A 14,738-nucleotide genomic window follows, 5' to 3' on the forward strand; every position below is an offset into this window, starting at 1 on the left:
TGAGTAGAGGCTGGTTTTTTGATTTGTCCATATTCCCAAAGCATAATGCTTCTGGAATCTCTTTCCAGGGCTCCTCCTCTGCTAGGCACTTAACTCCAACAAAATTTTGTCTCCCTAGTGCTGACAGATGACAGACTGCTGAAATATCTGCCCAGAAATAGTAGTGACTTCAGTAAGCAGACTCATTTCTTTTAGCAGCTTCTTCCTGCTTGGTTTGTCTGAGATGTGCCCCAGGTGTGTACAATTTTTGTGTGCAAATACCCACCTCAAGAGGAAAGGGCACGCAGAATGCAGAGTTTGTTTCAGTGCTTCAGTCCCTCCATTCCATGATTTTGGTTCCTCATGTCCTGGCCGCTTTGGTTGCTTTTATCAGACAGAACTCTTCAACATTTCTTCTTACTTTTTTTGGTCTACTTTTGTCGTTGTGGTTAGGAGGACTGTTTGTTTGGAACAGCAACTCCGTCATAGTCAGAGAGAAATTTCGTCATGGATTACTTTGACTTTTAAAAATTAAAACTACATTTATTGAAGTTAACATTTCAAACCTGTTTCACAAGCTGTTAAGCTCATCTTAAGGTCTTACTCTAATCTTTTTTGAGGCCTTTTGTAATTTGTTTAATGAAATATTTCACATTTTATTTATACATTTAATATTCTTTTTTGTTTTAAATTTTTACTTAACTTTTGGTTTGACTTACTTAATGATTTTCGTACCTAACTTTAAATCTTCCTAGAATTTAAATATGTTTGTTAATTAAGGAAATGATTATGTAATTGCAAACAGTTTTGTAGTTTACCTTCTTTGCTGATTGACGGTGCATAACAACTTACGACATAAAGTCTGGAGCTATAAATTCAGAGAAATGTCTCCTGTTCCTGACTGCTTGACTAAGCCCCTTTTGATAATAATGATGCTATAAACTCTGCAATTAAAAAGAAAAAGAGGTTCTTTTTTTTTTCCTTTGTTTTTGAGATAGAGTCTCGCTCTATTGCCCATGCTGGAGTGTAGTGGTGCGATCTCTGCTCACCACAACCTCTGCCTCCCTGGTTCAAGCCATTCTCCTGCCTCAGCCCCCTGAGTAGCTGGGATTACAGGCTCACACCACTACACCTGGCTAATTTTTGTATTATTAGTAGAGACAGGGTTTCATCATGTTGGCCAGGCTGGCCTTGAAAAAAAAATACAGAGGTTCTGATGATGATCATGTAGTCTGTCCCTGCACTTGACTTACATGCTTTTCAAACCAGACAATTCTAGCCCTCATCCATCCTTTTCCTGCTTTAGCAGTTTTTAGTAATTTTCATACTCTTCCTATTTACTTATTAGGAGCCATTTGACATCTAATTGGAGTTTATGCATTCCAAGTTGTGCCTGTCTTCCCATTTATATTTTTAGGATGTTCTTATCACAGTGGCATAGGCTGTTCGTTGGAAATGAAGCTACTCATTGCCACTCATTTAAAAATTGACTTGTTTTAAATGTATTGTCACCTAGTGTTTGCAATCTCATTTATCTGGACTATCAACTTACTGTTGCTTTTCTGTCTACAGAAAGATAAAAACTCTCCAGATGTCTTCCAGTAATGTCGAAGTTTTTATCCCAATGTCACAAGAAAACACCAATGGCTTCCCCACGACAACTTCCAATGACCTGAAGGCATTTACTGAAGGAGCTGTGTTAAGTTTTCATAACATCTGCTATCGAGTAAAAGTGAAGAGTGGCTTTCTACCTGGTCGAAAACCAGTTGAGAAAGAAATACTATCGAATATCAAGTATGTACATGAACTTGTAAAAAGACAGCTTTTTAATTTACCTACAGTGAACCTCACAGGTTTTGCATATTTCCAAGAAAGTGGCTATGAACATTTTTGTAAAAGTCTTTGCACAGATATACAGACATATGCTTTCATTTGTTTTGGCTAAACTAGGAGTGAAATAATTGGGTCACATTTAGGTATATGTTTAACTCTCAAAGTAACTGCCAGAGTTAAAAAAAAAAAAAAAAGTACCACATGTGGCTGGGTACGGTGGCTCATGCCTGTAATCCCAGCACTTTGGGAAGCTGAGGCAGGTGGATCATGAAGTCAAGAGATCGAGAACATCCTGGCCAACATGGTGAAACCCTGTCTCTACTGAAAATACAAAAAATTAGCTGGGCATGGTGGCGTGTGTTTGTAATCCCAGCTACTTGGGAGGCTGAGGCAGGAGTATGGCTTGAATCTGGGAGATCAAGGCTGCAGTGGGTGATGATTGTCCCACTGTACAAATGGGTGGCAAAGTGAGAGCCTATCTCAAAAGAAAAAAAAAGCATACTTTGTGAAGGTATTTTTATTTTGCTTATCTTTTAAAGCTAGTAGATTAATAACTTGATGCAATAGAAGTCTCATCTGCTCGAGGCGTCACACCTTTTTTTTTTTTTTTTTTTTTTTTGAGATGGAGTCTCACTCTGTCACCCAGGCTGGAGTGCAGCAGCACAATCCCAGCTCACTGCAACCTCCACCTCCCAGGTTCAAGTGATTCTCCTGCCTCAGCCTTCTGAGTAGCTGGGATTACAGGTGTGTACTACCACGCCCAGCTAATTTTTGTATTTTTAGTAGAGATGGGGGTTTCACCATGTTGGCCAGGCTGGTCTCCAACTCTTGACTTCGTGATCCCCCCACCTCGGCCTCCCAAAGTTCTGGGATTACAGATGTGAGCTGAGCCACCATGCCCAGCCACGCATTTTTTTATGGTCAAATGGCATGTATTTCAGCAACAGATGAGTTCATCTTCACTGCGTGAATAGAACTGTGTTCCTTCCCAGGCTCATAAAAATGCAGTCAGATCTTGCAGTTCTTTCACGTTTTAGTTGAAAGGTCATCAAAGGTTGGTGTTTTTGTTGCTGGCATTTCCTGTTTAAGTATCCATGAGAAAGGTCATGCCTTTTTTGGCTGTAGTATTTCCAGTCTTTCTTCTATCTGCTGGCTCCAACTCTAAATACAGTTTCTGGGGGTAGATGAAGGGCTGCTGTCACTTACCTTATTTTTGATTTGTGTTTGATAGCAGCATCACCATTCAGATAGTCAATTACATTCTAAAAAAGCTGATGAGAGTTTTGATTTTGGTTTTTCCTCTGGACATTTTGTAATTTCACTTCTAGAACTAAGTCACTACAACCTGATTTCCTCTGTGGGAGGAAGAAGATAAAACAATCTGACCATGAGAATTTAAAAAGTTGTGATTCTTCTGTCTTAGGAAAAATCTTTCTCTTATGCTTGTTTGTCTCCATACCCAGCATTTGAGCTTTCCCTCACCAACGCTGAAGATCTTATGGAAAAAAGTTATTCATTCCCATAGATATGTGGATGTCCTGTTATTTTAAGATAAATTCATTATACTCTTGGACAATTTTTAATTAATAATGTATTTTGAAACGATTTCAAATTTATTTATTTATTTTTTAGAGATGGGGTCTTGCTGTGTCACCTAGGCTGGAGTGTGGTGGTGCAATCATAGCTCACTATAAGCTCAGACTCCTGGGCTCAAGTGGTTCTCCCGCCTCAGCCTCTGGAGTAGCTAGATACCACAATGCCTGGCTAATTAAAAAAAATTTTTTTGTTGTGGAGATGGGGTCTTTCTACATTGCCCAGGCTGGTCTTGAACTCCTGGGCTCAAGTGATCCTCCCACCTTGGCCTCCCAAAGCACTGGGATTATAAGCATGAGCCACTGCACCTGGCCTGATGTTAAATTTAAACCTTGCAGGAACATAACCCTTTTCATTCAGGTTCTCGCCAACATTTCACTGCATTTGTTCTCATCACTTTGTCTTTTCATGTTCCCATGGTCATTAGTGTTTTTTCTGAACCGTGTGAGTGCAGGCTGTCCACATGGTGCTTCCTTCTCCCTAATTCTTCCAGTGTGTGTGTTCCTGAAATAAGGACCCTCTCCTATATGACCACTCAGACATTGTCCAGGAGCAGCCAAGGGGAAATGTAGCCTTGTAAGGAAGGTTGTGGTAGGTCCTCAGGGCCTTGGGTCAACCATGCCCCTCCCATATTTGACTGCCCACCATATCCTGTCTCTTCAGTCTCGTTCAACATGGTATTTTCTTATCTCATCCCACCCCTGGTGATGTTAAAATTGATCACCTGGTCATGTTGATGTCTGTCAAACTTGGCTATAATGTCACCCCTTCCCCTTGGTAATTGATTAGTGTTATGAGGGGAGATAAGCTGACATTATTCCTGAACTCCATTCTACATTAAACTTCAACTTCAGTCCCCACTGGATGACTCCTGCCTGAATCGGCCACCACTATCATAGTTGCTAAACAGTGATTTTCTATTTTCATTATCTCTTAGTTTGTTTTACTGAAAAGAGAAACCTTCATCTATCACCAGTATAGAGTCATGGATTTGTATTTTATTCAATTAATGCATTATTATGTTTTACCTTCATACTCTTATTGTTCCTGATTTGGTCAGTGGGAGATCTTTCAAGGTGGGTTCTTCCCTCCCTCTGTCTCTCATTCTTTGGATATATCTCCTCATTCTTTTTTTATTTTATTATTTTATTTTACTTTATTTTTTTGAGACAGAATTTTGCTCTTATTGCCCAGGCTGGAGTGCAATGGCGTGATCTTGGCTCACTGCAACCTCCGACTCCCGGGTTCAAGCGATTCTCCTGCCTCAGCCTCCTAAGTAGCTGGGTTTACAGGTGCCCACCACCATGCCCAGCTAATTTTTTGTATTTTAGTAGAGACAGGGTTTCATCATATTGGCCAGACTGGTCTCAAACTCCTGACCTCAGGTGATCCACCCTCCTTGGCCTCCCAAAATGTAGGGATTACGGGCGTGAGCCACCACGCCCGGCCTCTTTTTGTAATTAAACAAATTTTATTAGAGACAAGGACTTACTTTGTTGCCCAGGCTGGAGTGCAGTGGCATGATCATAGCTTACTGCAACCTCAATCCCTTGGGCTCAAGTGATCCTGTCACCTCAGCCTCCTGAGTAGCTGGGACCACCAGCACATACCACCACTTCCAGCTAACTTTTAAGTTTTTTGTAGAGATAGGGTTTCACTATGTTGCCCAGGCACATCTCAAACTCGTGAGCTCAAATGTTCCTCCCACCTTGCCTCGTTCTTTGAATATTTACTTGGCGTGGCAAGCAATTCCAGACTCACTGTGTACTTATCCTGCCTCAGACCTAGTATCAGCTGTTGATTTTTATGGAGGAGATATTTACAAAACCAAAATCTGGGTGTTTAAAATGCTCATTGCTATTGGGATGTCATTGCTTCTAGGTTTTCTCAGTGGAGTGAGACCTAGAGAGTATATATATAATGCATATATGTCTACACACATGTGCATATACATACATGCATAACTTTTAAAAAAATTATCTCCCATGTGCAGGCGCATACAGATCTGGCCAAAGCAGGTGGGAGAGGAGCTGGGGGAGCAGTGGTGACCATTCCCACAGCACCCTGGGAGTTTCCATCTTTGTCTTTCTGTGGCTGTCTTTGTATATGGATTAAAACCTATGGCTTCTCATTAATATCTCCAATTCTGATCTAAACCCTCAAGATTCTGTCTATATTTCCACGTTTGTAAAATCTCAAAAAGTGAAAAATCTAGCTCTAACTCACTAGAGAGGGTGGGAGATTGTTTATATTATGGAATAGAAAAATCAGGAAGTACATCCTTAATGTACTTGCTGATTTTCTTATTCCATAATATAAACAATCTCCCCATCCTCTGGCTATCTCTTCTTAACATTTTTTTTTTTTTTTTTTGAGACAGAGTCTTGCTCTGTTGCCCAGGCTGGAGTGCAGCTTGGCTCACTGCAACCTCCACCTCCTGGGTTCAAGTGATTCTCCTGCCTCAGCCTCCCGAGTAGCTGGGATTACAGGTGCCCGCCGCCATGCCTGGCTAATTTCTGTATTTTTAGTAGAGATGAGGTTTTGCCATGTTGGCCAGGCTGGTCTAGAACTCCTGATCGCAAGTGATCCACCTGCCTTGGCCTCCCAAAGTGCTGGGATTACAGGCGTGAGCCACCACGCCTGGCCGAATTCTCCTTTCTCCAGTTCCTTATCTACTTATCATTCTACTTGGTATCTTTAGGATAAAATCAAACTATTTGCCATCTTCTTGGGTCTCAGCACAGTCAACACTGCCATAATTTTTTCCACCTTCCTACTCTATCTGAATATTCACTCCCCCAGACATCCACTTTGTTTGAAACGTTCTTATGTCTGTACCACGTCTTCATATTCTTAAAGGATACCCCTACCAAAGTGATGTCTTCTTCTTCTAAACTTGGAGTTTTCCAGTGTATTTATCTGACTCTTAACAAGGAAAAAAATGATATATCTTGAGGATATATCTTTTACTTTTCTAAGTGGATTAAGGCTTTTTTTTTCTTTCGGTCATGTTTTCTTTTTATCCTGAAGTGCTTTATCCTAGCCTCGATTTCTACTTAGATGTTTCTTGGACTGATTAGATTTTAGCAGTGAGAATACTTCTACCAGTATTCTACAGATTAGCGACTTATTAACTGTGTAGAATTTTACTAGGTAGCAAATGAGATCACTTGAAGATACAGTACTGGTAATCAAACGGTACTCAGAACATGCCATGTATTTCACACTGTGTTAAGAGCAGTAAGTGTAACAGGGATGTTTCATAAGAATCTGTTAGTTATTTCAAGGAGCGTTGAATGTTGAATATCATCTTCCAGAAAATATAAATGGGTTAGAGAATAAGTGAAAGGAATTTAGAGGAATCTATGCCATTTTTCTTGTAGGACTTGACCAGTGATTAACATCCATTGTATATTACACATCAAATCAACAATCTTTTTTTTTTTTTTAAAGTAGAGACAGTGTCTCCCTATGTTGCCTAGACTGGTCTTAAACTCCTGGCCTCAGGCAATCCTTCTGCTTTGGTTTCCTAAAGTGCTGGGATTACAGGCGTGAGCCACCATGCATGGCCTGTTTTTTGTTTGTTGGTTTGTTTTCTTTAAGAGTTGGTTTGTGCTTGTTTTCTGTTTGTAATTTCATCAACCTTCATTGAGTATATTCAGTGCAGACCCTAAATCAATAGAACCTGATCTAAAGTGGAATAGTAAATCAGTCTGTTTTTGTGTTTGCAGTGGGATCATGAAACCTGGCCTCAATGCCATCCTGGGACCCACAGGTGGAGGCAAATCTTCGTGAGTATAAGAGAGTATAAGTAAGCTTTTTCTGTGCAGTTTTAATGTGCTTTTAAAATCCACTTTTTTGTGTGTGTGACCAGGTGTTTATTGAGCATTTGCAATGCATGTCGGGTCTGGTTCTAGGTGCTGTGGATAACTGTAGTTGTGTGGTTTTGTCCCAAGGACCAGGTAGTCTTATTAGGTTAGCTTTACTAATAGGGCTTGATAAGGTGATTGACATGTAGCAGTTGACCATGTTATCAGCTAATAGGGAGGAAAAAGAATGGGAGAATGTTAAAAGTAGGGAAAGGGAGCAGAAGATGTAAGTAAAGGCATGAGTCTGAGATAAAAGAACACATTGCCTGTGTTGGTACCTCCAAGGTCAGACAGCTGGGAGGGCCATTTGGGAGATCTGTACTTGATCAGCCAATAGTGTCTTGCTTTATGTTTTGGGGCTTTATTGTAATGTACAATGAAAAGAGAAAGATGAGAATTTTTAAAAGCATAATTTTAGTTAAACCATAGAATTTCTTGACCAGTTAGTTTTGTAACTAAAGCAGAATTTGGATTCAAAGTAGCCATGGAATATATAGCCTGTGTTGGAGGGAAAAAAAACCACAACATATATATGCTCTTATAGGTTATTAGACCCACAACATATACGTCCTCTTATAGGTTATTAGATGTCTTAGCTGCAAGGAAAGATCCAAGTGGATTGTCCGGAGATGTTCTGATAAATGGAGCACTGCGACCTACCAATTTCAAATGTAATTCAGGTTACGTGGTACAAGTAAGTATTAGTGGGTTTGCATTTTCTGTTTCCTCTGTTTCTATATGGGTAAGTGCTTTGGCTGATAGTTCAGTGTGCTTCCAATTGATTATGTGACATGTTCCTAGAACTGACTTCCTTTACAGCAGCTTTTCTTAATTTCGCATAGACACTTATGTGAAAAGGCAGGGAGAATCTGGAATATGGCCCTTGTAAGGACAGTGATACCAATTCTTGTTTTTCTATCATTTCTAAAAGATACTACTGTTATCCTTTTTTTGCCTTTCCTTCATCTTTCTTTTCCCCTAGCTTAGAAAGATATTTTAGCAAATCCTTGTATGAAGCAATCTGGAAGTGTCTGCTGGTAGTTAACATAATTACTTGCATTCTATTTGGGTGTACAGATAGGGGGTGAAAATGATTATAGCAGGCTTTGCAGACATCTATGGGGTTAACTGTCATTTGCAGAACTGCAGGTTCATCATTAGCTAGAACTTTACCTTAGTTATGTTATTTTTGTGGATTATGTTACATATACTAAACAGTCGTGGTCTTAGAAAAGACTCATTGTGTCTCATTAAAATGCTATTTGCCTTAAGGATGATGTCGTGATGGGCACTCTGACGGTGAGAGAAAACTTACAGTTCTCAGCAGCTCTTCGGCTTCCAACAACTATGACGAATCATGAAAAAAATGAACGGATTAACAGGGTCATTCAAGAGTTGGGTCTGGATAAAGTGGCAGACTCCAAGGTAATGTGGAAAAACTGAAAGCACCGTGATCAGCATAAATAGGACCTCCCCTGTGTGGATAAAACGACTCTGATTCAGAGGTTTCCTGTAATGTGTATGGTCAAAAGTGATTGCTTTCCGTAACAATGAGAAAAGCAGCTGGTTACATAATATGAATGTGGAAATTAACCTGGAAAAAAATCTTCACAGTGTTTGAATTGTGCACCTGAAGTGATGTGGTGTTGTATGTGAAAGTGTTCCTCACCTGCCCTTTCCTTATGCTCCTCCCCCACCTTATGGCTTAGGTCATGTCTCATTCCATATCTGCACTAACTTTTCTTCTTCCTCTTTTAATCTTCCTCCTTTCAGTCACTCTTCCTCCAAGGAAATTTGTTCCATTGCTATTGAGGTATATTTCTGGGATTGATAAGTGATGAGAGTCCAAGGATTCTTGCTCTGTATCAGCAGTCCCCAACGTTTTTGGCACCAGGCACTGGTTTTGTAGAAGACAGTTTTTCTATGGACCAGGGTAGGGGGGATGGTTTTGGGATAATTCAAGTGTATTACATTTATTGTACACTTTATTTCTATTATTATTTCATTGTAATATATAATGAAATAATTATACAACTCATCATAATACAGAATCAGGGGGAGCCCTGAGCTGGCTTTCTTGCAACTAGATGGTCCCATTTGGGGGTGATGGGAAACAGTCATCAGGCATTAGATTCTCATAAGGAGCACACAGTTTAGATTCCTTGCACATGCAGTTCACAATAGGGTTTGTGCTCCTATGAGAATCTAATGCCTCCACTGACCTGACCGGTGGAGCTCAGGCAGTAATGCAAGCATTGAGGAGCGGCTGTAAATACGGATGAAGCTTTGCTCGCTCACCTGCTGTGCATACTGGTTCCCCAGGAGTTGGGGACCCCTGCTCTATATATTTCAGTTTGCTGTAATTTGGCTTCCAAAATTATATTTGGTCAAATTAGGATTTATTTCTCATTTGTGTAGTGTGGTTTTTTTATAGCCTTTCTTTTGATGGTTTTGTCTCTCATTCCCTCCCTCCTTCTCTGCCTCTTTTTCTTCTGCCAGATGTTTACAGACTTTTGTATGCTAAGCTGTCTTTTAGGTTCTAGAGATACAATTGTGGGCAAGAGAGACAAAGTAACACCTCCTCTTGTGTGTTGGAGAGGATCGTGAAGAAAAAAAATGAAACGAATGAATAAACTTTACAATTGATTAATAGGTATGGAAGATTTGCTGAGAAGACATTTGAAGCTTTGGGTGAAAATGAGCTTTTGCATTGTAATGCCTATAACATAATCCCCTGTGGTATCCCTTACTTAGAAGCAATGAAGAATGAGATGTGCTAATGGTCTATACTTCATATTATGCTTTCTGACAATATTTTCTGTTCAGGGTGTTTTACTGTATTTTGTTTGGAAGAGTAACTCTGAGATGCCACCATCACCACTTACTTCCACTTTATGGGTTTTCTTTGCTTCGGTTTTGTTTATTTATTTGATTTTATCTTTCCAGTAAGGCGGTTTATTCCACTCTGTTCTTTACCTTCAGGCAGCCATTGCCCTATGTTGCTTGTTAGGATTTCTAGGGAAAACAGACTGTGAAGGCACAGCTATTGACTTCCTAGTTTATTTATCTAAATGACTGAAGCAATACATTTAAAATATTTACTTTTTATGAAATTTTAAACATAACAAATGTAGAGTGAATTGTCTGATTACTATAGTAATTATATGGTTATAGTATAATTAATATAATAATAAAACTATTAATATCATTTACATAGATTTCCCAGTTATTAACCTTAGGTATATGGGGTCAGTTTGGGAAGCCTCATGGTAATTAAAAAGGTGTTAATATGGTATGAGAGAAAGTGAACTTTCCTAGCTATGGAGCCCATGCTTTTACTGTACGTCCACCTGGACACTGGGAGGGGAGAGAGTGTTAGAAGGCTAATACATTATAGTTGCTTTCACATTTTCTTCTCCTGACTTTATCTCCCTTTTTAGACTGTGATTTCACCATGTCACCTATCTTTTAGCGTTCTGAACTTCAAACTAAATATTTGACTCGGTAAGGAATAAACTGTTAACAGCAGGTGCTTTTTTAAAAAAAATTTTATCTTTTATTAAAGTTCTGGGATACATGTGTAGAACGTGCAGGTTTGTTACATAGGTATACATGTGCCATGGTGGTTTGCTGCACCCATCAATCCATCATCTACATTAGGTGTTTCTCCTAATGCTATCCTTTCCCTAGCCCCGACACCCCGACAGGCCCCAGTGTGTGATGTTCCCCTCCCTGTGTCCATGTGTTCTCATTGCTCAACTCCCACTTATGAGTGAGGACATGTGGTGGTTGGTTTTCTGTTCCTGTGTTGGTTTGCTGAGAATGATGGTTTCCAGCTTCATCCATGTCCCTGCAAAGGACATGAACTCATTCTTTTTTATGGCTGCATAGTATTCCATGGTGTATATATGCCACATTTTCTTTATCCAGTCTATCATTGTGGGCATTTGGGTTGGTTCCAAGTCTTTGCTATTGTGAACAGTGCTACAATAAATATATGTGTGCCTGTGTCTTTATAGTTGAATGATTTATAATCCTTTGGGTATATACCCAGTAATGGGATTGCTGGGTCAAATGGTGTTTCTGGTTCTGGATCCTTGAGGAATCGCCACACTGTCTTGCACAATGGTTCAACTAACTTACACTCCTACTAACAGTGTAAAAGCATTCTTATTTCTCCTCATCCTCTCCAGCATCTGTTGTTTCCTGACTTTTTAATGATCACTTTTCTAACTGGTGTGTGATGGTATCTCATTGTGGTTTTGATTTGCAGTTCTCTAATGACCAGTGATGATGAACTTTGTTTCATATGTTTGTTGGCTACATAAATGTCTTCTTTTGAGAGGTGTCTATTCATATCCTTTGCCCAGTTTTTGATGGGGTTATGTTTTTCTTGTAAATTTGTTTAAGGTCTTTGTAGTTTCTGGATATTAGCCCTTTGTCAGATGGATAGATTGCAAAAATTTTCTCCCGTTCTGTAGGTTGCCTGTTCACTCTGAAGATAGGTTTTTTTTTTTTTTTTTTTTTTTTTTTTTTTTTTGCGCTGTGCAGAAGCTCTTTAGTTTAATTAGATCCTATCTGTCAATTTTGGCTTTTGTTGCAGTTGCCTTCAGTGTTTTAGTCATGAAGTCTTTGCCCATGCCTGTGTCCTGAATGGTATTGCCTAGGTTTTCTTCTAGGGTTTTTACAGTTTTAGGTCTTACATTTAAGTCTTTAATCCATCTTAATTTTTGTATAAGGTGTAAAGAAGGGTCCAGTTTCAGTTTTCTGCATATGGCTAGCCAGTTTTCCCAGCACCATTTATTAAATGTGGAATCCTTTCCCCATTGCTTGTTTTTGTCAGGGATGTCAAAGATCAGATGGTTGTAGATGTGTGGCATTATTTCTGAGGCCTCTGTTCTATTCCATTGGTCTATATATCTGTTTTGGTACCAGTACCATGCTGTTTTGGTTACTGTAGTCTTGTAGTATAGTTTAAAGTCAGGTAGTGTGATGCCTCCAGCTTTGTTCTTTTTGCATAGGATTGTCTTGGCTATACGGGCTTTTTTTTTGGTTCCATATGAAATTTAAAGTAGTTTTTTTCTAATTCTGTGAGGAAAGTCAATGGTAGCTTGATGGGGATAACATTGAATCTATGTATTACTTTGGACAGTATGGCCATTCTCATGATATTGATTCTTCCTATCCGTGAGCATGAAATGTTTTTCCATTTGTTTGTGTCCTCTCTTACTTCCTTTGGCAGTGATTTGTAGTTCTCCTTGAAGAGGTTCTTCACATCGTTTGTAAGTTGTATTCCTAGGTATTTTATTCTCTTTGTAGCAATTGTAAATGGAAGCTCATGATTTGGCTGTTATTAGTGTATAGGAATGCTTGTGATTTTTGCACATTGATTTTGTATCCTGAGACTTTGCTGAAGTTGCTTATCAGCTTAAGGAGATTTTGGGCTGAGACAAAGGGCTTATCTAAGTATACAATCACATCATCTGCAAACAGAGACAATTTGACTTCCACTCTTACTATTTGAATAGGCTTTATTTCTTTCTCTTGCCTGATTGCCCTGGCCAGAACTTCCAATATTATGTTGAATAGGAGTGGAGAGAGAGGGCATCCTTGTCTTGTGCAGGTTTTCAAAGGGAATGCTTCTAGCTTTTGCCCATTCAGTGTGATGTTGGCTGTGGGTTTGTCATAAATAGCTCTTATTATTTTGAGATACATTCCATCAATACCTAGTTTATTGAGAGATTTTAGCATGAAGGGGTGTTGAATTTTATCAAAGGCCTTATTGCATCTATTGAGACAATCATGTGGTTTTCATCGTTTGTTCTATTTGTGTGATGGATTATGTTTATTAATTTGCATATGTTCAACCAGCCTTGCATCCCAGGGATGAAACCAACTTGATCATGGTAGGTAAGGTTTTTGATGTGCTACTAGATTTGGTTTGCCAGTAGTTTGTTGAGGATATTTGCATTGATGTTCATCAGGGATATCGGCCTGAAATTTTCTTTTTTTGTGTGTCTCTGCCAGGTTTTGGTGTTAGAATGATGCTGGCCTCATAAAATGAGTTAGGGAGGAGTCCCTCTTTTTCTATTGTTTGGAATAGTTCAGAAGGAATAGTACCAACTCCTCTTTGTACCTGTGGTAGAAATCGGCTGTGAATCCATCTGGTCCTGGATTTTTTTTGGTTGGTAGGCTATTAATTACTGCCTCAATTTCAGAACTTGCTATTGGTCTATTCATGGATTCAACTTCTTCCTTGATTAGTCTTGGGAGGGTATATGTGTCCAGGAAAATCCATTTCTTCTAGATTTTCTAGTTTATTTGCATAGAAGTGTTTATAGTATTCTCTGATGGTAGTTTGTATTTCTGTGGGATCAGTGATTATATCCCCTTTTTCATTATTTAATGTATCTATTTGATTCTTCTCTCTTCTTTATTATTCTAGCTTGTGCTCTATCTATTCTGTTAAACTTTTCAAAAAACCAGCCCCTGGATTCATTGATTTTTTTGAAGGTTTTTTCCTATCTCTATCTCCTTCAGTTCTTCTCTGATCTTGGTTATTTCTTGTCTTCTGCTAGCTTTTGAACTTGTTTGCTCTTGTTTCTCTAGTTCTTTTAATTGTGATGTTAGGGTGTCGATTTTAGATCTTTCCCACTTTCTCCTGTGGGCACTTAGTGCTATAAATTTCCCTCTAAACACTGCTTTAGTTATGTCCCAGAGATTCTAGTATATTGTGTCTTTGTTCTCATTGGTTTCAAAGAATTTATTTATTTCTGCCTTCATTTTGTTATTTACCCAGTAGTCGCTCAGGAGCAGGTTGTTCAGTTTCCATGTAGTTGTGTGGTTTTGGGTGAGGTTTTTTTTGTGTTTCTTTGTTTGTAGGTGTCTATTAGGTTCACTTGGTCCAGAGCTGAGTTCAAGTCCTGAATATCCTTGTTAATTTTCTGTCTTGATGATCTGTCTAATATTGACAGCGGGGTGTTAAAGTTTCTCACTATTATTGTGTGGGAGTCTAAGTCTCTTTGTAGGTCTCTAAGGACTTGCTTTATGAATCTGCATGCTCCTGTATTGGGTGCATATGGATTTAGGATACTTAGCTCTTCTTGTTGCACTGATCTCTTTACCATTAGGTAATGCCCTTCTTTGTCTTTTTTGATCTTTGTTGCTTTAAAGTCTTTTACCAGAGACTGGGATTACAACCCCTGCTTTTTTTTGCTTTGCATTTGCTTGGTAGATCTTCTTCCATCTCTTTATTTTGAGCCTATGTGTGTGTTTCATATGAGACGGGTCTCCTGAATACAGCACACTGATGGGTCTTGACTCTTTATCCAATTTGCTAGTCTATGTCTTTTAATTGGGGTATTTAGCTCATTTACCTTTAAGGTTAATATTGTTATGTGTGAATTTGATCTTGTCATTATGATTCTCGTCATTATGATCCTGTGAATATGATATTAGCTGGTT

General features: G+C 39.0%; 1 protein-coding gene across 3 annotated transcripts in view; it reads left to right on the forward strand.

Annotated features, from left to right (window-relative positions):
* Positions 1-14,738, forward strand: part of ABCG2 (ATP binding cassette subfamily G member 2 (Junior blood group)) — a 62,492-nt gene that overhangs the window by 12,629 nt on the left and 35,125 nt on the right. For all 3 annotated transcript variants that reach the window (XM_025386005.1, XM_025386004.1, XM_025386006.1), the window contains 4 exons: positions 1,552-1,773; positions 7,137-7,196; positions 7,854-7,968; positions 8,547-8,699. In XM_025386005.1, coding sequence (XP_025241790.1) covers positions 1,571-1,773; positions 7,137-7,196; positions 7,854-7,968; positions 8,547-8,699 — 531 coding nt within the window. In that variant the 5' untranslated portion in view covers positions 1,552-1,570. The remainder of the gene's footprint in view (positions 1-1,551; positions 1,774-7,136; positions 7,197-7,853; positions 7,969-8,546; positions 8,700-14,738) is intronic.

The sequence above is a fragment of the Theropithecus gelada genome, chromosome 5 (genome assembly GCF_003255815.1).
Source record: "Theropithecus gelada isolate Dixy chromosome 5, Tgel_1.0, whole genome shotgun sequence".
Classification (NCBI taxonomy): Eukaryota; Metazoa; Chordata; class Mammalia; order Primates; family Cercopithecidae; genus Theropithecus; species Theropithecus gelada.